Raw genomic sequence first — 24732 nt, 5'->3', positions numbered from 1 at the left:
AAAGATCAACCTTCGACTTCCGAACAAAAGATTTTCTCTTCCTATTCCTATACGGACGACCTTCTGTATTATCAAGATCGCGTCTGTTTACCACATGACAAGGATGTTCGACGTCTTTTGTTAAAAGAGCATCATGTAGTTCCTTATGCTACCCATCCAGGCATCAACAAGACTTATAGGTTACTCAGTGCAACATACTACTGGCCTCAGATGAAAAGCGACGTCATCAAAATGGTTACATCTTGCTTATCTTGTCAACAAATGAAAGCAAGCCGACGACTTCCAACTGGACTTCTTCAACCTCTTCCAATTCCAACTGAAAGGTAGGGAAAGTATTTCCATGGATTTCATTACAACACTACCACGATCCTCCAGAGGTAACACTTGATCAATTGCCCAAAATGGCACACTTTGTTGCTTGCAAAAGCAGTGCCCAAGAATATCATATCCGACAAAGATCCTAAGTTTACCAGTCACTTTTGGATTTCACTGTTCGAATCTTTGGGTACAACTCTACTGTTCAGTTCAGCCTACCACCCAGAATCAGATGGTCAGACTGAAAGAGTCAACCAAGTTCTAGAATAAATGCTTCGACATTATATTCAGTCACGCCTAGCAGCTTGGGAAGAGTATCTACCACTCCTTGAGTTTGCTTATAATAACTCTTTCCATAGTGCCATCAGCATGACTCCATTCCAAGCAGCTTATGGACACACTCCGATCGTACCAACGAATTTTGTACTTCAACATCGAGTGGCCCTAGCTGATCAACTGGTTCAAGAAATGCAAGACATTCTACTCCAAGTCAGGGATCATATGTGAAAAGCGCAAGAGCGGCATCAACGGTCTGCCAACAAACATAGACGTCACATGGAATTTGACACTGGTGACATGGTGCTATTATTTGTAGCCCCACATCGCTATAAGACGGTTAAGTCTATGTTTCCTAAGTTGCGACCAAGATACTATGGACCTTTCCGGATCGTCAAGAAAAATTCACCTTTAAGTTACAAATTGGAATTACCACCATCATGGGGTAAAATCCATCCAACATTTCATATTTCTTGGCTAAAGACGTACATTCCAAGCGATGAAGCAGTTCCTCCTGCAGGTGATTATGTCCCAGAAATCGAAGACGATTATGTTCTCCTTATTCCTGAGCATATTCTGGACCATCGACAGCGAGAGACTCGACATCGACTTATCACGGAATTCCTTGTTCTTTGGCGAGATCTGGACGACTCCGACGCTACTTGGCAATCAGATGAAGACTTACGGCAGTGCCCCGACATTTTACAGCAGTATTTTCAGAATTTACAGTGATATTTTCTACATCAGTTCATTATCTCCACCAGGGTCTTATTTCGAGTGGGAGGGGATGTCACGATCTGTGACGTATTCCTTTCTCTATTTCTAGACTTATGGATGGTTTGATGAATGGACACTTGTGGAAGGGTATGCCCTTTCGACGGGACACTTCCTATGAGGCACAACCCTTGCCCTTTCGACAGGACACTTCCTATGAGGCACAACCCTTCACAAGAGACACTCTATTGAAGAGACATTTCTATTGTAATGTACCCTCTCATCAAGGGTCACACCCTTTCACAAGGGGTACACACCTCTTCATGCACATACCCTTTGGAGTACACACCTTTTCATGTGTGACTCTTCACTCTCTATATAAGAGAGGCCCAATTGTATGGATGACGCATTACATCCACCCTACAGACATTCAAGCAATACACTTATTCCTTGTTCTCTGCTATCTCAGTCTCCTTTCTGTTCCTTAGCACATTTCTAAATATAGTAAATCTAGGATTTCTTACATCACACACACACGCACGCACGCAAAAAAACAAGAGGAGGAAAATGACAAGAAAAGCCAATATAGTTTTCTAAAAGTAGCTATGCATCACAGGAGATCCTTGTCTCTTTGCACCATTGATAGTCTGAAAGAATTCATCTACAACAGCTATAAAGACAGCCACGGAATATTTCAAAAGTAAGGCATGAAACTATAAGCTGAAGTGTTCATCCTAACATTCCAACACAATGTATCATCGAAGCCAGTCAGAGTTATCAATGTAATTAAGAAAGTTTGGACCAAAGTGATCTGCCCTAGATTTTCTCAATTTCTTTGTCCACCTCTCTTAATGCAGAAACTTTTGAAGGGCACATTCAAGTACTACATCAGCAAGTGCAGAGATTCTTCAGCATAAGATCCAGAACTTTAAAACTTCTACTTTGCCTCACCTCACCTTTTTCGTTATCTTGTCAACTTCATCAATATACACAATGCCTTGCTGTGCTGCCAAGACATTGAATTCAGAAACCTGTTTTCCACAAAATGTCAGGCCTTCCCATGGCAGAAGATGCCTGTCTTGCAAAAATATGACAGCAGCAAGACACCATGATTACCACAGATAAGCATTTTTTCAAATGCAAAGGACACTCAGAATTAGATGTGAATAGAAATTATGCACGGAGGAGCTAATATTTGGCTACAAAAAATTCATCAAAATGTCAATAAACAACTGTTACAACAGTTCTATATACTGGAATAGTCATTTGACACCAACCATTAATAACTTGTACAAGATGGACTCCACATCCTCACCTACATATCCTGCCTGAAAAATATTCCTGAATGTGAGGCCTTTTATAATACATATCTACTATAAATTTAAACCTAGGACACCAATGAAGAGGAAAGGGCATGGAAGTTCATGATACCTGCGTAAGGCTTGTGGCATCTGCAATGACGAAAGGTACATTTACCAATTTTGCTAAGGTTTTTGCAAGCAGAGTCTTTCCTGTTCACACAAATACCATGTTTGGACAATCTATTTGACAGAAATCACAAGACATCAATTCGAAGCTTCACTGTAGTTTTCAATGAGTTGATCAAAGCGTACTGTAGACGAAAGTTTTTTCTTGAAGAAAATAAAGTCTAACCAGATCCCGTGGGACCTATCAATAGAACATTGCTTTTTTCCAGCTCTACCAAATCACCATCATCATCTTCATCATCTGAAAAGCAAGCCCCTAAACTGCCCATCCTGCTACAGCAAAAGCAAATAGAATCACCACGTTTTGTTTTAAACAAATGCTTCAAGAAGCATTGTTTTTTATTTAAGCCAATTATGATCAAGGGAAGATGCTATCTTGATGGTATCTGAACACGTGCATTACCCTGTCATCTCAAAATTTGTTCTTTGCAAAGATTCAAAATAAATACGTTTGTAATGATTGTAGACAGCAACAGAGAGCACCTGCAATGTTACCAGCCACAATGTCACTGTTTGATTGATATATTCATCCTAATGGTTCAGTAATCCTTTCTTTTTTAATCAAAAGTAATCATGCCCTTGATAAAAAGACATACACCTGAAAAGCATTTAAAAAAGATTGATAAGCAAGTCTAGATTTATTAAATACAGCACAAAGGATTAAAATTCTAAGACAGGAAGACTCTCTACTGTCCAGCTGGAAACCTCCAAAATGTAGAGTAGAAGTCCAGGCTTCAGCACAGTGAAGTACCTATGGTTTGAGCCTTGGGAAGCAATTCTTAAAATGCCTTGGTTGTTGTAGGATGCCATGATGTTGACGACTCAAAAAGGTAGTTACTTTGGCCATGAATGAGATGCATTAGGGAGATCAAAACTGTTGCACCAGAGGGGAATACACAGGCAAAAAGCATGAGCAGAATGCACAAGAAAGACCATTGAAAAACAAGCGAGTACAAGTACTTGTGAGCACTGCCCTTCGAGGGACGAGTTGATTTAGGAGGAGAGGGAGGGAGGGGGAGAGAGAGAAGAGGGGAGGGGAGGGGCGGGGGGGAGAGGGACTAGTTGATTTGGGAAGGGGGGAGGAAAGAGGGAGGGAGAGACTTGAGAGAGAGAGAGAAAGAAAGAAAGAAAGTTTATTTAAGTCTTCGGAAGACCGATGGGTATATGAGACTGATAGAAAACTGATACAACAAGACAAAAGGGTGGAGCTACTAAACGAGCATCATCACCCATGCTGAATGCTAAGTGCTAGTACATAGTCATATCCTCAATAATGACATCATCGTCATCATCAACATCATCATCATCTTCGACTCGATCACCATCAAGGCTGGCTGGCTCTGATCATGCAATACGGCCCCCCAAGGGTATATGTGTGTCAGGGAGGTATTGATGTATAGCCAGTGAGGAGCGCTGGCGACTATATGTGGGTGCTGCCCATCTCAGTCTCCTAGCAATGACTTTGCATGTACACAAGACTAGCCACATTGGCTGAATGCATAAGATCTGATATTCTTTAATGTCTTTAGTGTTCACTTGGGCCTGTATCTTTGGAGTAAGTTCTGCCCAGTACTTCCTGAGTTGAGTCTTGTCAGAGATTTCCTTGAAAGGTGAAACCTGCAAGTAGGAGTCCCAAAATTTCTGGTTGTAAGACTCAACTGTATCTTGTGTTTCCATATGTATGCTCTCCCAACCAAGGAGGACATGATCCCGAAACTGTTTGAGAATAAACTGCTTATAGAAAGCTTTCTTAAAGTCCTTCCATTGAGGACTCACTGAGCTGAAGGCAGCATCGAACTGCCTTATGAACTGCATTGCCTTTTTAGCTTGGCCGGCCATTGTAAGTGGCAAATCTTACTGACTTCCCACCATTGGAAGGGGGAGGGGCTTGGGCAAGGCGGGGGGCAGGGCGGGGGGGCGATGATGGGGCGAGGAGAGAGAGAAAGAAAGAAAGAAAGTTTATTAAAGTCTTCGGGAGACCGTGAAGGTCTATGAGACTAAAGATAACTGATACAATGAGCATAACGGTGGTGGTCTCAAAACGGGCCAACCAACCGTTTCTACAAAAAAAGAGGTTATGAAGGACTATGTGTCTAGTCCTGATACAAAAAATATGTGTACCTCCAGATGATACAAAGAAGAAGAAGGGGGGGGCACAAAAAAGTGGGGCAGAGGGGGGAGATACAGTATACATGTGCAGGTGGTGATCGTCAGAGACCAATCATAGAGGGGTCGTCAAATGGGAAGTCGGAAAAAACCCTGCGATAGATGGTTGGCCTCTGACGTCACGCGGCCTAGTCGAGCTCGATCGTCGGGGGCGACGGGTGGCCCTGTGGATGAGGGCAACGGTAACCCCAGTGGGGCGGGCCGAGAGCAGAGACGAGATATCATGGACCTAGATGTGTGAGTCTGTCCGCTGACGCAGCTGTCGTGACTCTAGCTCTCGCTCACGTCCGCGTCGTCGGCTAGACTGAGAAGAGGTATCCTGTGGCTGAAAGAAGTCAGTGATAGGCCGCTGGGTGTCCTCACGCTGTGTGTGCTGCTCGTGTCGCCATGCTCGGAAAGAAGTATCTCGGTGGCGGGTCATCTCATGTAAGAAAGCGGCAAGGCACCACTGATCCGAAAATTGTAGCATGTGTGGGAGAGAGCTGAATCCGTTGCGGAAGAGGCAGTGGTATCGACCTCGAATGGCATAATAGATAGGACATCTGAAAGCAAAATGCTCCTCCGACTCGATCTCCTGTAAGTCGCAAAGTGGGCAAAGGCGGTCCTCTCGTGGGATACCCTCTGCGCGTCCACTCTCGATCCGTAATCGGTGTGACGAGACCCTAAACTGACCGAGGGAGATCCGGAGCGCATGTGGTAGATGAAGTTGTGTGTAACCCGGAGGTGTGATGAAGCCCTCCTGTGAGATCTGGAGGCAGTGTCGGCGGTAGAAGTCGAGCTTCACAGGAAGCTCGAAGTGAAGAAACCATGTCCGCCAGGTGTGGAGCTGGAGCAGATTCGCCCGAATGAGCCGGTTGACCTCCTGGTCAGTGGGGGAGAGAGGAGATGGTGGAGCGTCGAGGCTGTACTGAAAAGGAGGCAATTGGTCTAAGTCGAGGCCCAGTCGGGTGAACCAACTGGAAAGACGACTATACCAGCATCGCTGGTCCCCATCAACGGATAAGGCCATAGAGGAGGATAAGGCTAACCAAGGTAGGCGGAGGCGACCATCAGCGGAGGAGCCAAAATCCCAGACTCTGTGGAGGTAGGTGATAGCCTGAAAAGCCGCATCAAGCTGTAGGGGTGAGGCGCCGAACTCTGCTAGAATGATCTGGTGTGGTACCGATGGTTTGCTACGGATCATCCGAGCAAACATCAGTATCTGCAGGCGCTCAACTCGAGCCCACTCTGTGTTTGAAAGGTCGACTCCCCACCAAGGGCTACCATACATGCCTGCTGGGCGGACCAAAGAATCAAAAAGGAGAGACTTGGTCCGCAGGTCCTGGAAGTGGGAGTGGTAGCACTGTTGCTCCAGCCTGGCAAGAGCGGCGTATCCCCGGCTGATCCTGGCCTGCATGGCCGGGCGCATCGTGAAGATCGGGCCTGAGAAGACAACGCCCAAGTATGTGTAGGAGTCAACTATCTCAACAGGGTCGCCGGCGAAGAGGAGCTGCTCTTGATGCATAGCGGGTCTGGAAGTGTTGAAGATCATCACCTTGGTTTTCCCAAGGTTGACCTTCAAGTCATGTGTATCACAGAAGACCTGAAGTCCATCCAAGTGTCGCTGAAGACCAGTAGCAGAAGAGGATAGTAGTACTACATCGTCTACGTATAGGAGAATCTGGATGGCAGTCTCAGCAAGAGAGCAACCTGCACCTCCGAGTGTCCTGATGGTGGTCTCGAGCTCGTCGATGTAGAGGCCAAATAGAGTCGGTGACAAGGGACATCCTTGTTTGACTCCGATAGTGCTCGTGATCTCTGGGGTCCAGCTGGTGCCAATCTTGACCTACCCCGTCACCCGCTCATAGAGAGCTACTACTGCCCAGATAATCGCCGAGTCGTAGCCTAACTCTTGCAGACGTCTGATGAGTCGAGCGCGGGGAACGGTGTCGAATGCCTTGCGAAAATCCACAAAGCAACAATATACTCTCTGTCTCCTGTGTCTGACCTCCTCAATGATCCCTCTAAGTGTAAAAATGTGATCGTAAGTCGAGTGATCCGTCCTGAAGCCGGCCTGTCCGGATGCCCTGAGCCCCTGTATCTTTGCGCAAGCACTCACCTCGCCATCTGACACTGATGCATAGATCTTGGACATAACATGTCCAACCATGATGGTCCTGTAATTCCCTGGATCCATGGGATCTCCTACTTTGTAGATGGGTGTGATAGTGTTCAGGGTCCAGGCTCTGGAGAACCCGTGACAGACAGCTTCATTGAACAGTGTTGCCAGGATGGGGGCTAGAGTTTTGATGCCATAGGCAACAAACTCTCTGCATGGGCCCTCATGATCCTTAGCTCGACCGTTATGAAGCTTATGTGCTGCGTGGGTGACTCCCTGGGTTGTGAAGAGGATACAAGAATTGGGGCGGGGGGTGGCTAAGAGGTCGGGGGGGGCTGATCAGGGATATCATAGAGTGTACGTGCGTAGGTGTGCCAAAGGGAAGTGTCCGTGAGGGGGAAGGGGGATCGGCGTTCTAGGAATTTCCTCCAGAAATCCTTGGAGTTGCTACTAAACAGAATGTTCAGTAGCGTATCCTCATTCTGGCGCAGGAAGGCTAGCTTCTTGCGACGGACTAGTCGACGATAATCCCTGGTGAAACGTGGGTTGGCCCTAGCGTTCCGTTGGGTTGTGAGTCGGAGTGTGCGGCGTAATGCTTTGCACTCGTCATCATACCATCTGTTGCAAGGGGTAGAGCCAACGGGTGGAGGGCGGGTGGACCGGGCAGTGGAAGGAAAGATGTGGCGGACTGCATTGTGAAGGGAGTGGGTGATAAGGGTGGCTCGGTGATCTAGAGAGGGTATGGTGCCTATGTGTCTGAGGAGGGAGGCTAGGTGGGCTGAGTAATCAGGTGAGAGGTTATGATCAAAGTGTATATCATGATAGGTAGTATAGTGCGGGGTGTGGCTGGGAGGGGCTCGGGACGCAAGTATATGAAAGAAAAGGTAAGTGTGATCGGCTCCTGGGGGTAAGGGTGCAGTGCGGAAGTCAGTGATCTGTGGGACTAAAGCAGGAGATCCCAGAATATAGTCGACGACACTGGCTCCTCCGCCATGTGGGAAACATGTGAAACCAGAGGAGGCAGGCCACCGATCTAGTCCATTGTAGATGACCAGATCATGTATACGTCCAAGGTCCAAAAGAGCCTGCCCATACCCAGTAACGGGAGCGCGGCTGTCAGTCGAGGAGCGAGGGAAGCCCGAGTCCTCTGTGTCCATCTCAGGTAATAGGACCGGATCTGAGTGGAAATCCAGGAGTGATGTCTGACGTGCACCTGTCCTTGCGTTGAAATCCCCAACTAGGAGGACCTCTCCGCGTCTGGAGAACTCCACAATGTCTGAGTAGAGATCTAGATAGGGGGATACCCCCGTATCCTCGCGAAGCATCCGTGCGAAATGTGACGTCTCAGGAGGAAAATAGCAGATTGCAATAAAGAGGTCGCGTGTGGAGGGGCGTCGAAATCGGAGCCATAGGTAACGGGCATGGGCATCCCGTCTAACCACGGATGTCAAGCTCGTGAGCGCTGAGCGAAGGAGTACTGCAACTCCGCCTGACCCTCGGACCCCCCCAGTAAATCTGGTCTCCTCACGGAATACTGACTCCCAGGTATAGCCACTGACCAAGGGGAGAGGGCGCTCGGGGCTCTCATGTGTCTCTGTATAGAAAGCGATGTCGCGTCCAGTGTATGGCTCTGAGAAGTTCCCAGGGTCAGACCAGAGGGTACCATTACAGTTCCATACGGTGCATGCCAAGGGCACTGTGTGCTGAGTCTGAGTCTCATAGACCATGTCTCCCTATTTGGGGGGAGAGTCTGCTACCATGTCTGGAGTACCTGGTGGGGCTCGGCGGCGGGGGCCAACTAACAGGCGGCCATCTCGGACGACAGCCCACTTCCCCTCCTGACGGGCTACATCTCGCTACTGAAGCAGGGTGCGCCGCTCTTCCACCTGCATAGGTGTGAGATCCTCATCCATGAAGATAGTAGGATGGTCCCGTAGTGTAGCACGCTGCCTGAGTGCTGCAAGTCGAGCCTAAGTATCCATGAATCGGATGATGAGTGGCTGTGGGCGCGTGGGATCCCGTCCTGTGCGCCATGCATGCTCGATCCCATGCTCGACAAGGCCGAGGGTAGAGGTCACAAAAGCAGTCGCGTCCGCTAAGGGGGTGAGTGAATCTGCGCGGGGGATACCTCGTACTCGGATGTTGAGAGCCTTACTGGCCCTCTGTTCCTGCTCGGCGATGGTGGCTGAGACTGCTACTTTGGGTGCCCGTCTCGCAACATCCACCCATCTGGTAGTCTCCGCAATAGCAGTCTGGATAGTAGCGATCCGCTCCTCTACCTCTGGTGTAGTGCGCGGGGCCGTTGTGACTGTAGCAGTGAGAGAGACAACCTCCTGATGGAGGTGAGTGATCTCCTGGCGCATGCTCTGAATAAGCTGGTCTCGTGCTACGGTGTGATCCCGTAGTCGATGTAGCTCCGCAAAGATGTAATCTATCGTCTCAAGTGGGACCCGGGGGGGTGCGAACTGGGACATGGCGTATGGCTGTGGAGGCGTGGGCAATAGGCTAGCTGTATATGGCAGAGGAGTGGAGAAAGGCTGCTGGGTGAGGGGAAGGGGGGACATAAGGGTGGTGGAGACAGAAGGAAGCTGTGTGGGGGGTGAGGGACTGTGACCCTCTCCTGTGGGGGGCAGGGTGAGTGGTACAGTGGTGGGGGGGGCAGTGATTGGAGTAGAGATGATGGCTACGGGAGAAAGAACTGCATTGGTGTCCATTGCACCCGATGTTTTCAGGGCTGGTTGGCTGTCAATTGCTAATCCACTCCTGGAGATGCGCTTTGTGATCTCTCCCACAATTGGCTTCGGAGACTGTTTGGGTTTGTGGGCCATTGTAAGACTTGTTCAAGTGCACGATTTCCAAGGGAAGCAGATCTTGTGCAGCATTGCTGTAGGGGTGCGCAGGCCTGCGCAAGGCCAGTGGCAAGCCAAGGCTTGCAGCAGACAAGGGCCCTCAGACTACGGGAAGGCTGTGGGAGGGTGTGGGGCAAAGGCTACGAGAGAAGGGGGTGGTGCAGAGGCTGCGGGAGGGGGGGGAGTAGAGTGGAGCTACGGGAGGGGGGGGGCAGAGTGGAGCTACGGGAGGGGGGCAAAGTAGAGCTACAAGAGAGGGGGGGGCTGAGCAACGAGGGAGGGGGCGAGCGACGAGGGAGGGGGAGGCGGAGCGACGAGGGGGAGGGGGCTGAGCGACGAGGGGGTGGGAGGGGGGGGGCTGAGCGACGAGGGGGGGGGAGGGGGCTGAGTGGCGAGGGAGGGGGCTGAGCGGCGAGAGAGGGGGAAGCTGAGCGACAAGGGAGGGGGCTGAGCGGCGGTGAGGGGGGGAAGGAGTTGAGCGGCGGTGAGGGGAGAGGCGAGGGGAGGAGAGACGACGAGGGGAGGAGCGAGGGGAGCGGCGAGGGAGGGGGCGGCGAGGGAGGGGGCGGCGAGGGGGGGTAGCGGGAGGGAGGGAGGGTAGCAGCGGGGGGGAGGGAGGGTAGAGGGAGAGCGGCGAGGGGGCGGCGACGTCGAGGGAGGGGGCGGCGAGGGGGCGGCGAGGGAGGGTAGCAGGAGGGAGGGTAGCAGCGGGAGAGAGAGAGAGAGAGAGAGAGAGAGAGAGAGAGAGAGATGTGTGTCTACATATGAAACTGGGAGTATAATTCAGGTAAACGTGAATTGCAATCGCAATTCTGTGACTGATACAGGGCAGCAGGTTGCTGTGGGATAATTTTAAGCATTCCTCTATCATGATCAGATTGCAAGAGATTTGATAATCAATTTGTTCGGACCTTGATTTTCTAGACTCACTCTCTTTGGTCAACTTGCCATGGCTCAACTATCCATGAAAAATACCAAGGACTAACTGCAGCACATTATTCTAGGCAGCTCCTTTTAGACCACAAACATGCTCATAGCAGAGGCATCACCCCTTCCCCAAACTACTTTTATGAGATGCTGTTTCTCATAAAGCATCTGCCAGTTTGAGGTTTACATCCCAGTGCCAGATGCAAAGGAACAACACACAAGGCCAAGCTACAATATCAGGCCAGCCACAATGACCATCCTTAAGAGCCAACCAGCCAGTCCGAGTAGCCAGCCCCCAAATGGAGCAGTTGGACAGCAAAGGGGTGGCCCGTAGCAGAGCCCTTGTATCCACCTTTTTAGTCCCATATTTGGAGCATCAGCGTTCAGCACTCTTGCACTCAGAGCAACACGCCTGTGCGGCAAATGCAGCTCAGCATAAACACAGTATAGTTCATATCAAGCACCATCAAAGAACTACCACAAATAAGGGGTTCTTGACCTCTGTACTTACTGTTTCAAGCATTCATGTGTCTAAATATTATGCTTCTAGCCCTTTGCAAGCTTGTTGCACAGCAGACTCCCTCTTTCCTTTCCAGACATATCGCTCAAGTCCCTCATCCTTTCTCTTATAGCTACTTTCTCACCAAGAGCAGCATCAGATCAGGGCCACGACAGTTCAGTTCTACGTAGATTAATATCAGGGAAGACCTACACCGATAACTTCATCCCTTCTCTTGTGTTCCACGAGGCAGGAAGAATAATAAGACCTGCTACTCAACTTGCAATCTTCTTTTTCTTTCTACGTAGCTCTTACATACATTACATCTCCTGTCGTAAATCAATAAGGCTAGCAGCACACGTACCTTTTTTGCTCGCTCCTGGCCTACTACAAACTTGTCAAGTGCTGCACACAATTCCCGTGGAGTGGGAAAGTCCTTTCCAAGGCTAGATCCTCCCCACCCATCATTTGTCCCCTCGGCCCCTGAACCCCCAGAGCCACCTGTGCCGAGCTGAGAGCGGAGCAGATTGATGCCAGGGGGAAATAGCGTATTCGAGCCTTGCTGCACAGCAATTGCAGGGAGACGAGTACCTCCAGGACCCTGCTGCGAATGCTGAAGCTTTCTCACATGCCGCTTCGCTAATTTGTAAAGATAGGGCACAATCTTGCTATCTTTTCGCGCTTCCTCAGCAACAGCCCTCCAGGGATCATGTGCTGAGGTGGTACGAAGAAACTCCTCCAAAAATTCGTTCTCGTCACAAGTAACGCTGCCTTTATTCTGGGTCCCATTACCGTCCAGGGCACCATCCTTGGAAATCTTGCTATCTTTCTGCGCTTCCTTAATCCAGGGATCATCTGCTGAGGTTGTAGCCGTCTCATCACAAGTAACGCTGCCTTTATTCTTCACAAGTACGGATGCAGAAGGAACCTGGATCCCATTACCGTCCAGGCCGCCGTTCTTGGAAGACGATAATAAAGAAGGCATGCAATGGAAATTGCACGAAGAGCAGAAGAAGAAGGGAATGCGTGTGGCATTCGACGTCGTGTAATCGGCACATTGCACAGGAGTTAACAACAAAGGCTCTAAGCGTTCTGCCGCTAGCCCGGTTCTGAAATCCAGCGCAGAACGCCTGCAACAAGGGAGCTTCTCGCTCAACTTCCTCAGACGTGCAGCTGCCATCGATAATCAGATCTGCTTGAGTGCTATTGACAGAACTAAGCAACAGTTTTCGTCATCATCGTCATCTCTGAGAAATGCCCTGGCCACCTGACCGTGATCTGGACTGATGTTTCCTCGGAGATTGCAGTTACAGTATAAATTTCGGTAGATTATTGGGCAAATCCGGAAACAAACGCAAGGCTACGACCATTACCGCGACGTAAGGCGCACAGTGCGGTAGAGGAGGAGGAAAACGAGGGTGCACGGGCGATGCGAGTAGGGGCAACAAGCAGTGGCGAGTCGGCAAAGCGCAAGGAAGGCGAAGAGGAGGGAGATCAACCAAAACATGGCGAAGAAAGGGAGAGGGAGCAGAGCATGAGAAGAGGGGAGCAATGGCGGAGGAGGGGATGAAACCCTAGGATGGGAAACTGGAGGAGGAGGAAAGGGCTCCACGATCGATCCACCATAGCCAAGAGAAAAGGTGGAGGAGAGGGAGAGGGGGAGGGCGAGGGCGCATGGAGCGAGGGCCAAAGAGAGAGCAGAGGTCAAGGAAGCAACCTGCGATGGCGATCCGCCATAGCCATAGCTTCAAGAGCTTGCAAAGTTTCAAATGACACAAAATGAGGAAGACGACCATGTACCAAGATCTCCACCGCGTCCAGCTGGCCTTTCTCTACGTTGCCACGTGGCCTACACAGCAGTCATCTCGGACATTGGTTTCCACATGGACGCTCTCCCCTTCTTATCATCACACGTAAGAGCACCTCCCCACGTGCACTCGCAAGGGAAAATCAGATCCCCTTTAAACACGAGGGGGGTGGGACGAGAAAGTGACGGAAGTTTTCAACAAGGTGAATGATATATATCTATCATTCATTAGGCCTGCCTGCCTTGGGTGAGTGAAATGCTTAAGAGAGAGCATAAAATTGGAGGCATGAAAAGGAAAGAGTGTACAAAGAGTAGTAAATGCAAATGGTCCAAAAGTCAACAAGATGAATTTGAGAGAGAGAGAGAGAGAGCGGGGGGGCTTGCCTATAGAGAAGAAGAGAGAGAGAGAGAGGAGAGAGAAAAGGAGAAGAGAAAGGGGAGAGGGAAAAGTAGAGACAGAGTGAGCGAGAGAGGAAGAAGTCACTAAATGCACGCATTAAAGCCTCTTACAAGGAGCATACTTGGACTAATAACCTTTGTACCAAAATCATAAATACCAACCTGCCAAAGTTGCTAGCAACCAATAGGAAATTCTCACCCTAACAAACAGAAATAATCAGGATTTTTAGCTTTGCAAAACTCGAACCATTGCTAAGGCTACCCAGAGGGCAGGCCAAAAACTAGTATTGTGTCAGGTAGCCTTTCCATCATGGAGCACGTAACTACTAACTCAAAAATGAACCTCAATCCTAGTGTTTTATCAAATTAAGTGAATGAGTAAATGGTGGACATGAGATGCGACACAAGGTCCGTTAGGACCTAATCCTCCCTGCAAATGTCATGGGTGGTGATTTATTATTGATTTTGTGATGTTGATATTTTGGAAGTCCAACCAATACATAAATCAAGTGATACAATAACTGATTCTTGTTGAAGTCTATACAATATTGTCACATGGACTACAACCATATGTATAAAGGTGTCGTCATCCTTCGATCTTGGATCCATCTTGGATTTCCTTGCTCCCTTGCATCGATAACATGCATTAAAAGAGAAGAATGTTGTAAGAATTCATATTGAAAACAAGCAATTTTGAATGGACCAGCTGAATTGTAGATATTTATATGATAATATATAATATATAATTACTATAACCGCACATAGTGTGGGCGAGGAGGTGGCGCGCTTCCTTCCCGAAAAAGTTATAATCCAAGGGAACGGGCCCTTCCCTGGGTGTCAAGATAACACCAAGAATATAAATGTCGATAATATTAGTGTCAAGATAAGTCTTGCAAATGGATAAGATATTGGAATATTACCTCAATGTCAATAGTCATAATCACAATTGAATGTCGGTAAAATCACTACGAGCAATGCACTTTCTGAGCCGCTTTCTTTTCCAAAATGGCCTCCCGCGGCCCATTCCCCTATCCAACTGCTCATACTATTGGGATGTAATAGAGTGAATAGAAGGTTGCATGCACAAGGGTTGCTTCCTGCTTGTTGGCACCCACGATTGCGCGAGGTGGATGATGTTTTTGATCTTGCATCCATTGTTGCTACTCTAGAATCGACGATCTGTGTGCCAAATCTTTAGTTCTACAATCCTCTAATGTCGGATAGCTACCATAGCCATCTTTGTCTCTATCGTGCCATAGCTCTTTGCTGGCCATTCTCCATGGTAAGTCTCTCCCCCTTCTTTCCCGGCTTTCTCGTCGATCCCCTTGCTACAATCGAGAACCCCATCCTCTCTATGCTTCCCATCAATACATGCTGCATCTTGAAAATGGATATAGAACAACCAAGGTGAGAGAGAAAGTGGAAAATTTTGGAGATTCTCGCATCCTCTTTGGAACTCTATCCTCGAACGAGATAGATTTCAGCACAGTGTACTTGTCATGAGATCATCCGTACCATTGGAGTCTATGTTACACTTTGCAATCTAGAATCGCATTGTCAAATGCTCTCACTCAATTTGTTGTCAAAAATAGCACCCTAGTAGCTCAGAAACAATCCCGTCATCAAATTCGTCCTTAGTCGCCCAATTCGAAGGCATTGATCACCGTATATTTAGAATCCATCTAAATTTTGGCACTTGTGCCCATAGGCCTGGAGCCTTCATATTGATGGCAAAAGGAAAAAAAAATCATTAGAACCCACTTGAAGTTGAGCCAGGTTGGCCTTTGCAGGAGCCTCGAGCATCCCCTTGTCCCAAGACAGCACTCTATGTCCGTACAACATGCAACAAACTGGCCATGAGTCTAGTGTGAACTTGTAGCCTCATATGACAATGGGGAACTGCGTCCATTGTTGAGACACCCAATGAAGCACCACTCACCCAACTAGGAGCTTAAGGTCGGTCATCCATGAAAAGCCTTCTCATCCAACATCTGAGGCCACCAATTCATTCTCTCCACGATCGATTTGCTTGGAGTGCTCAACATTTTGCGATCTGGGCTAGATGCGCGAAGATTGGGAGAAGTACCCCAAAAAATCATCTCATTTGTCCTTTGTTTATAATAGTAACAATAAATCTACAAGGCGTGCAGCATGTGTAGGTTTGCACTTGTTTGCAAGGCATGGCACTGCATCCTCGCCTTCCCTTCCTCCCAGAGATTGTGAACGTAGTAGCAATTGGCATGTTCCCTTTGTTGTGGTGTTGAGATGTGAAGGTTTTTGGTGTTTTGGGAAAGAATGCAAGCTATGGCTTGCATAGAGCACACCGAGCTAAGCTTTGTTTGTTTTTGTGGGAAAAGAATGTAGGCTATGCTATGGGGATTGCTGTGGCAACACATCTCCATGGCTATGGTGATGGCAATGGCGATGGTGATGGAGCAGGAGGAGAAGGAGCACAAAGTGCAACTCCAATGAGCAGCTCACGCAAATGGCCTCTCCTTACACCCAATTTGATGATGCTCGCGAAAAAGCACAATTTCGTGGCTCACCTTGCTCATTAATGGCGACACAAGTTTGCTTTGTTTCCACCATCTCTCTAAGTCCTGCAACAATTGGAATTCGCCAACCCCCTCCCCATGCTTCTTTATAGCTCATGCTGATTTCGCCTTCGGTCTTCACCCTCCTTACGTCGTCCCTTGAAACGTGTCACCTTATCTACTTGTTCTTCCGCAATAGTATAGGTTTCGGCTTCTCAATGGCAATAGTGCCAGGTTCTTGGACCTCACTTTGAGTGGTGTCTTATTACCAAAGCTCAAGTCCCTCACGCCTTTGCTCCTTTCTCTCGGAGAGAGTGGACAAAGCCTAGTATCTGATCTTGCAAATTCAACTCTACTTGGCACTCTACCTCACACAATGGAGCCCTTTGATTCCACAAATTTGAAATTGCCAAGCGAGCTAATTTACAGCTAATTTGGGAAACGAAATCCAAGGGTTGCTCTCACATTGCTTTTAGCACTTGCAAAATCTGTAGAAATGAAACTTGCAAAGAGAGTAAGCAAGTAGTTGCTTTTGACCTTGAGAAAAACATGATTGATACAATTAGATCTCAACCTTTAAGACTCTGACATGTGGCTTAATGAGGGTTAAGAAAGGCAAAACTCCTCTCTAGGCTGGTTGCTGTAACAAGGTGAACGGCGGGTGAACAACATTCAAGTGGCCTGCCTTGAATCGGATGCGCAGGAAGGAAAAGAGGGCGGAGAGAGAGAGAGAGAGAGAGAGAGAGAGAAGGGGGGGGGTTGCCTTGAAATAGAAAGAGAGAGAGAGAGAGGGAGGAATAGGTGGAGATCACATGCCCTCAATCAATCATAGACAAGGTGAATGATATTTAATCATTCATAAGGCCTGCCCGAGATCAAAAAAGCGAAAAAGAATACATTGGAGATGGTGTGTAGGAAGACTCCAAAAAATAAAGGAAGGAGGGAGAGAGAGGGGGGGGGGGGGGGGGGTTGAGAGAGAGAGCAGAGGAAAAGGTGGAGGATTTCAAGGGAAAGAAATAGAAAGTGGGGAGTTGGACCAATCATAAAATTTAGGACTTTCACAAAAAGAAAATTCTAAATTTTTGCTTTCAGGAGGGAACACACATTGGTCACTATACCTGGGGCTGGCCAACAAAATAACCCTGGAGATGGTGTGTAAGAAGATTGCAGGAGATAAAGAAGGAGAGAGACAGAGACAGAGAGAGAGGGGGGAAGAGAGAGAGAGAATTTAAAGGGAAAGAAATAGAATGTGGAGAGTTGGACCAATCATAAAATTTAGGACTTTCACAATAAGAAAATTTTGAATTTTGGCTTTCACTTAACACACATAGGTCACTATATTGATTTTGCAAGTGCTAAAAGCAATGGGAGAGCAACCCTTGGATTTTGTTTCCCATTTATTATCCCACGTAGACCTTCAAACCTCACGTACAATTACAACAAGTTCCCACATGTGCTCAACAAGACAGATGCACTTGCTCGCCTTAGGTAGGCCAAAAACAAAAACCAAGCACATGGACCAATAAACAATTTAAGAATAAAAGCAAAAACAAAATTTGAATTTTCTCATCTCCAAGACGAAGCCTTCACTAATGCTTACACAGAGGCATCCCAAAAAAGCCCAACCAGTATTTTGGCCTCGAGGGAGGATTTCTAGGATTTGAGCCCCGTAGTCTGAAACGGTGCCATCATCTTTGCAACAACTGACACTCTTTGTAGGAACTCCTCGATGCAGTTGATGGATTGCGGTGGAGACACGCGCAAATGCACAAAGCCAGCCACTAGCAGAGCAACCCCCCCAATGTCAAGTGCGATGCGGGGAGCTCCTCTTACGCCCCCATGAGGTTGGACTTCCATTGACTTAACATTTGCCTGCCAAGCTAGCCTTGCCAAAATTGCCAAGTCTAACTTTCACATTTTCCCAAGCTTCTAGGCTTGGGTTGCTATTCGACCAGAAGAACTAGTGTGAAGGCTGTATTCAATGCATCTTTCACCTTCGGAGGAAACTCGATATACTAGTTTCTTGCATAGTGCAGACCGTGCAATCAGTGGAGGTCCAAGTACCTTAATTATTCTATGGAAGGCATCCGTCATCATCCGAAGTAGGGGGATGCTCTTTGCCAATGTGATGGCTGCTAGGTGGGCAGCCCTCCAGTGTTGGCAGCACGAGGAGGCCTCTAAGGAGGTTCAGGGCTCACTTGGGGTGGATTTAGACCACTCGCCCACCCATGGAGGAGGATATAGAATTGGAGGATGGCTGCCAGGTGTGGTGCAAGATGGTGTGTAGCGGTTGGAGGAGATGGAATGGCCTGATCATGTAGCAGTTTGAGGGGTTGGCCATGAAGTGGCCAGCCTTCATGGGCCAAACACAACTCTTTTGTGTCGGTGTCCAAGCTCGTCCCTTCTATTGGGTCAAACTAAGATGGTCTCCCTTCACATCACCTCTTGGAGGATGGTTGCGCGTCCCTTTTGTGTCGGTGTCCAAGCTCGTCCCTTCTATTGGGCCAAACTAGGATGGTCTCCCTTCACATCACCTCTTGGAGGATGGTTGCACGTGGTATGAACCTAGCCTTACTTACACACCACACTGATGCCCGCCTGCGTGAGAGCAGGGAAGGACACTATGTGATTACATGGCTAAGTGGACAGCACATTTAAAAACCATTTTAAAAAATGATGAATATCATTCATCAGACCTGCCCATGGGAATTGATAACAAATTTGTGAGATTTTCATAGCATAATGACCAAAATTTTTTCAACAGAGAAACATGAGAGCAAGCGGGCTTCTCTTTGGCCATGATGAAGAGAGTAGACGTAGTATTGGAGAGCACGTTGGCATGATAAAACAAAGAAGAAGGGCAATCATTGTTTTCAAGCCATCTACCATTGTCTCATCCTATGGAAAAGCAATCTGATGTTTAAGGGTGCTCTAGGGAGGCTTCGGTTGAGGTCTCCAGAGCCAGATAGAGAAGTAAGCCATCAAAGTTTTTTTGAATTCCTTGAGCAACATAGCTACTTGATGATGATGATTCTATAGCAGAGACAATAGGGTGCATCTTGCGATTTTGGGAACAAGACTACATGATTGTGGTTCATACCCTCCTCACACGATAAATATCAGCCTTTTTCTTGCAAGTGAGAGTAGTTTATTCGACAAAAACATTTTTCTCCCCAATCTTAACGAAATGAAAGCATCCTTACACAAAAGCATTCTCCAAGCTATAGGCAATCGTTGTGCATCAAGTAGGAAAACTAAATCCAGAAGTTTAAATCCATAAGATCTCCAAAACTCTCCTGTAGATGCTCGGCTTGTTCATCAAAAAGATCCTAATTCCCTATATGCTACAGGAATTTGCCATCAAATGGTGTCCACGACTAGTAAAAGAGAAATCAAGGCACTTGTATTTCCAAATCTCCTGACAAATGATGACCAAAAAGCCCTCACCATTGCTTGTCTTTGCTCAATGCACAATCTTCAATATCCATCGTCGGAAGGGAGAATCAGCTGACCCCAAATTTCCTAAATTCTGCATGCTGTAGCAATTTTGGATCTAAAGTAGACCTTTCTCAACATTTCCTCCACCACCAACTTGGCTCTTTGTCAAATCCCCATTGCATACAGTCACTCCTAACACACTATCACTATTGATCGCTTGGGCGAGGGATGGGTAGGGGGTTGAAGCTGTCCAAGCATTTAAGTGCTCCCTAATTCATGCAATGAATCAAGTGGGTACATGTGGTGGCTACATTAGGACATGCCCCTATTGCTTGGATGCTTGGTGTGCAAATGGTGAAATAAGGGTGAAACAAAGGGCGCCCCAAAGACGCCCAACCTACGGGCAGCCAAACAAAGCCATGGCTAGGCTTCAATGGGCAATGGTTTTACATTTCATGGCCACCACATCCTAACTAGAACTATCTGAAAAAAGAGGGGTTGGTGTGCTAGCTCGCGGTCCCTACACTATGTCAATCGTCTAAGTAGCTTATTGGTTGAGCCTTTGTACTAGCTTTTCATGCTTAGCTTTTGGTACTCTTTTGCATAGGTCTTTCCTGGCGCTTTAAATCTTGTGTGATTACAATAGCTCTCGTCACCTAGTGATAGAGCCTCCATGCATGCCTAGTAGCCCTTTACATTACATTGCTCTATCGTAGGCACTTGCATTAGGTTGCTTGCATGATTCTTCATATTGATAGAAGTCTCATTGTGTTATGAGTGTAATGCACTAACATACTTGGGCAATGGTTTTTCCCAGAATATGAATGGTTGTATATTGGTTAGAATGCTCTAATAATAAGTGATTGTTAATACTCTGTTGTCCCTAAACGTGGTCATAGGTTCTTTGCTTTTGCTTATTCATTTAGTACCTTCGTGATCCCTTCTTTGCTGACATATTGCTGCACTTGACACTTACGATTAACAGTGATAAAAGGGTAAAGATGTATGGAGGTTTGCAACTGATATGTTCACATAAAGGGCATTGCTTGTAAGTAAGGTACTCTTTCTAGGATGTGTTTGTCCCATGCACCGTGTATTTACTTTCTATTAGTTTTAAGTTGCTACCTATGTTGATGCTAGCAACACTCCCATTTGGACTGGGCATCTTGGGAGTTGTGAATGAGCAGTTGCACCTTGTCTCTTAAATCATTGCGCTGCATAACTTAATTGAAACGCTAAGATGGGCTAAGGGTTCAGGAGAGTTTGATGAGGATGATTCAATGACCGATGAGAGAGAAGCCGCTACAAAGGAGAGTGGTAAGGATGGTGTGGGTTTTGATGGAGTTATAGCTAGTAAGGTTGCAAGGGAGCTTGATCACCTATCTTACTTAGAAACCCTCATGAAGAGGATGGGGGGGGGGGGGTGTTCACTGAGCAACTTGATGATGAGACCATGAAGAAAATCCTACATGCAAAAGCTAGGAGAAGGTCTAGGGAGATTGCGAGAAAGCCTTGGTTTGAAAATGGTAAAAGGCATTCTTTGGTGTGTAAAATCAACTTGCATGATATCAAGCCAGTGCTCACGTGCCTGGCAAAGGGTGCGATCTACCTGTTCTTCACCGGCAGGATCTCATTGCTCGGAGAGTTGGAGGAGTTCATCTCCTATGATTGTGGAATTCCCCCATTGGGTTATTCTACTAGGTTTCTTGGCAAAGGCTTCTTTCTTCTTCTCATTGTGTTGGAATAGCTTAGGGATGAGTTGGTGGGGAGATCTTGCAAGTTTGCGGGTGTTGCGGTTTTGGTCATCCCTTGGAGTCCAGATTTCACGGTGGCCAAGTTCATGTTTAATGAATGCCCCGTTTGGATCAACTTCCAAATATTCTGGCTATCCTTGGGGACTCTATGTGTTAACATCCATAGAGTACAGCCACCGAATGTAGGGTAATCAGTGATTAGAGGTGATCAGTCCGCATGATCTACTTCAACGAACAAGCTAAGGGAGTTTGATCCCCAAATACCCAAAGTCCAAGGATTCCAGGCACAGGTTGTATGTTCCAACTAACACCAAGACCAAAGATTGTAGGCAACATGCACATTTCAGGTCCACGTCCACGAAAATAGCTATGCCAACAAAAATAGCCATGAAAGGAGTACAACTCAAACTCAGGGAATTCGATCCCCAAATATCCTGAGGTAAAAGATTGCATGCAATGTGCAGGATTACCGTTGTGTATCTCGTGGAAGATAAGCTTCGCCACTCCAGGTTTTGAGCCGCATTCACAGGGTTTGAGCCCTAAATGGTTTAAGGTGTGAGGGCGCTCAGGGAGTTTGAGCCCCAAATCACCTAAGCCTAGGAGGCACGAGGCTAACACAAGCTCTATTTGGGAACCGGGTTAGGACGACCTCCTAATACCAAGTTTGTCCCAAGCTCTTTAATATGGTTAGCACAAGTGCTATTTCTGCTAGTAGGGACAGATGGAAAGAATAGAAATATGCCTCGGTACCCTATGGGCCCAAGAGCCTATGATTGTAAAAGAGAAGAAGGTGCTAAAAAGGAAAAGGGTCGGTCCCTCCTTCAAAAGTGACTTGTATTAAAGGCCAAAGTATTGACTTTGGTCTTCATTGTTGTTTGCATAAGTTTGAATACAAGCTCCCTCTTCTCTTCCAAGAGAGTGATTTGGGTGTTCCCTTGTTTCCATTGTAGTGCCCTTGTGTTTTCCACTCCATCCCCCTTCACTCTCCTCTTCCCTTCTCCTTCTCCCTCCCTTCTCCCCTCTTTTCTCCCCTTTTCCCCTTCCCTCTTTCTCATGTGGAAACACATTATAATAATCCGAAGGCCGCTTGAGTGACACTTGTGGATGGCCCGTGCCTTGCATTGCTGCCACAAGGAGGAGCTTGGAGTGGAGGCTCCATTGGCATCTCTTCAACATCCCCACGACACGTGAGTCACCATCGAGACCCACCACATTTTTGGAGCATTTTTGGCATCGCTGCCAAGGAGAGAAGGTAATATCTACCCATTGCACAAGTCTTCAAGCCTAACTTGGAGCTTGTTAGTGGAGTTGTAGGAGAAAAGAGAGGGAGTGTAGGAAGAATGCATTGAGTCTCTAATTCAAGTGGAGACTGTAATGCTTCTGCTTGAGGCTGTGATGCAGAAGAAGACTGAATTGTCTCTTGTTTTTCTTTGGCTCCCTTAGGTTCTTCATTGAGTCCATCATGTTGTTTCCCAATGGTAGCAGTTAGGTAGTGAATAGTCTTAGCCATAAAATCTTGTAGCTCGAGCTTTGTATATGCTTCTATTGAGACATGTTCAAAAATTTCATTGAGGAATAACATGAAGCTATAGGCAACTCTCCACCCACTACTAAACTTGTCTTTCTACTCCACTGCGAGGCGTGTCTAGAAATTTGGTTGGTCTTGATGCTCCATCATTTTCATACTCACAAATACTAACTTGTTTGCCGACCTGTCCATCATGACATATGATAAAGTGAATTTGTGTAGTAAATAGTAAGATGCATGTTCATAATGATATGATAAAAGAACACTTACTTGAACACCCCGTGAAAGCCTGTAAATGAATTGACAAACCAACAATGGTTGTCATCAAGATCCCATACTATCAGGCTCCAATGTGAGCTACATCACCAATAAAGAGCAATGAGATTTATCACAATATTAAGTATTAATTGACACAATATTACCAATAAAAGAGTAAAAGAAAGATTGAGATGATACTTACTTCTCATAATATGGCATAAGCACGACTAGCATGCCATCCAAGTCTAAAGGTTGTAGAATTGAATAAACATCATCTACCATCTTCTTGGTATCACTAAGTATAGCTGAAAGGAGAGAATCAAGCATACACACACGATTCTATACTGATCTAGGAAAGTTACTGCAGCAATAAATATACAAATGTTAGAAGTAGATTGAATCAAATGATTGAAGTATCAAGCCAAGAGATGTTCAATCTGACTCTCCACCCACAACTGTGGTCATCATTTTGCTTCGCTACGGGGCATGTTACATACTCCATTTGACCTTCTAAGTCACCTTCCAATTGCATAAGTGCATCTATAGCACCTACCAACTTCCAAGCCGATCTACACATCAAAATAGATAACATAAATGAATGTGCGCATTGCATAGGATGCATCTCATTGACATAATTATGACACATATAGGTTATACTTACTCTGACACACTGCCATGGATAGATGCTATTGAATTGACAAAAAAACATTGCTTGGCTAAGATGTCCACAGTCACCAAGCTCCAGTGCATTATCAATCAAGAATAATTATTATTTGACATAATCCTCCACAATGTAAGAGATAAGCTAAGTAGGGATTGATGTGGGGGTTAAAGGTCACTGTGCCTTAACCCGGTTATGTACAATACTCAAACACATATATAAATGAATGAAAAAGAAGATTAGGGTGGTTCTGCACCCACCAAACTTGTGTGGCTCTCTGTCTCTCTCTCTCTCCTTCTTCCGTTCTTGCTTCCGTTGAGAGCACTCTCAACTGGTATCAGAGCCCGGGTGATCTAGTTGAGCGTGCGTGAATGCTTGAAGCTCAGCAGCTCTGTGAGAGGAAGGAGAAGCTTTGTGGGCGACTTTACTTGCATCCGAGTGTGCAGAGACCTTGGAGGAACCTTTGGAAAAGTCACTTTGGCTTTGCGAAGTGGTTTTGAGAGCCTGTTAAGGGCTTTCAAAGAAAAAGTCGTTTTTTGAGCTTTTCCATGTTCCGTTTGATGACAAAGACTTCGTATTGACTTGTATAGGCAACTATTGCTTGCTTTTGGTATCCACATTACTTCAGGAGCTTGGAAACACCTTCATTCTTGAATCTGGGATCATTTCATTGGATTTCTGACTCACTGTGTCAGTTCCTGCGTTTTTTGCCCGGGTGTTGGAACTCAAGTTTGGAGCAACCATTTGCAGATCTCTCAGTTCCGGTGGACTCAGGAGGTCCTAAAACTTCTATGTTGCTCATCATTCGCACTCTGGTGGAGTTTACAGATAGCTCTGTTTCAAAAAACCTTTTTTAGTCCGTGTGTTGGACCCAGTGATTGAGACCACGGTTTCCAAAACCGTCTGTCCCATTGCGTTCCGGATGCCCAAAAACCCCTACCTATCAGTTCTTGCATGATTCGGTGGAGGATTTTCAGAGTTATAAATCTCTGTGTATTCGATTTCGTCTCTCTGTTATGCAT

General features: G+C 46.9%; 1 protein-coding gene across 1 annotated transcript in view; it reads right to left on the bottom strand.

The window, feature by feature from the left end:
- LOC147894908 (CLP protease regulatory subunit CLPX1, mitochondrial-like) overlaps positions 1 to 13095 on the bottom strand; it is a 72000-nt gene extending 58905 nt beyond the window's left edge. The window contains exons 1-6 of the mRNA XM_087383348.1: positions 11696 to 13095; positions 3196 to 3275; positions 2959 to 3062; positions 2737 to 2816; positions 2583 to 2633; positions 2262 to 2336 (exon numbers count right to left, since the gene is read on the bottom strand). Of these exons, the coding sequence (XP_087239474.1) occupies positions 2262 to 2336; positions 2583 to 2633; positions 2737 to 2816; positions 2959 to 3062; positions 3196 to 3275; positions 11696 to 12511 (1206 nt within the window). The 5' untranslated portion in view covers positions 12512 to 13095. The remainder of the gene's footprint in view (positions 1 to 2261; positions 2337 to 2582; positions 2634 to 2736; positions 2817 to 2958; positions 3063 to 3195; positions 3276 to 11695) is intronic.
- Positions 13096 to 24732: the final 11637 nt, after the last annotated feature.

Source organism: Dipteris shenzhenensis, chromosome 13 (genome assembly GCF_047967505.1).
Source record: "Dipteris shenzhenensis isolate YYH24624 ecotype China chromosome 13, Dip_SZ_1.0, whole genome shotgun sequence".
Classification (NCBI taxonomy): domain Eukaryota; kingdom Viridiplantae; phylum Streptophyta; class Polypodiopsida; order Gleicheniales; family Dipteridaceae; genus Dipteris; species Dipteris shenzhenensis.
This window is presented reverse-complemented; position numbering and strand designations above follow the sequence as displayed.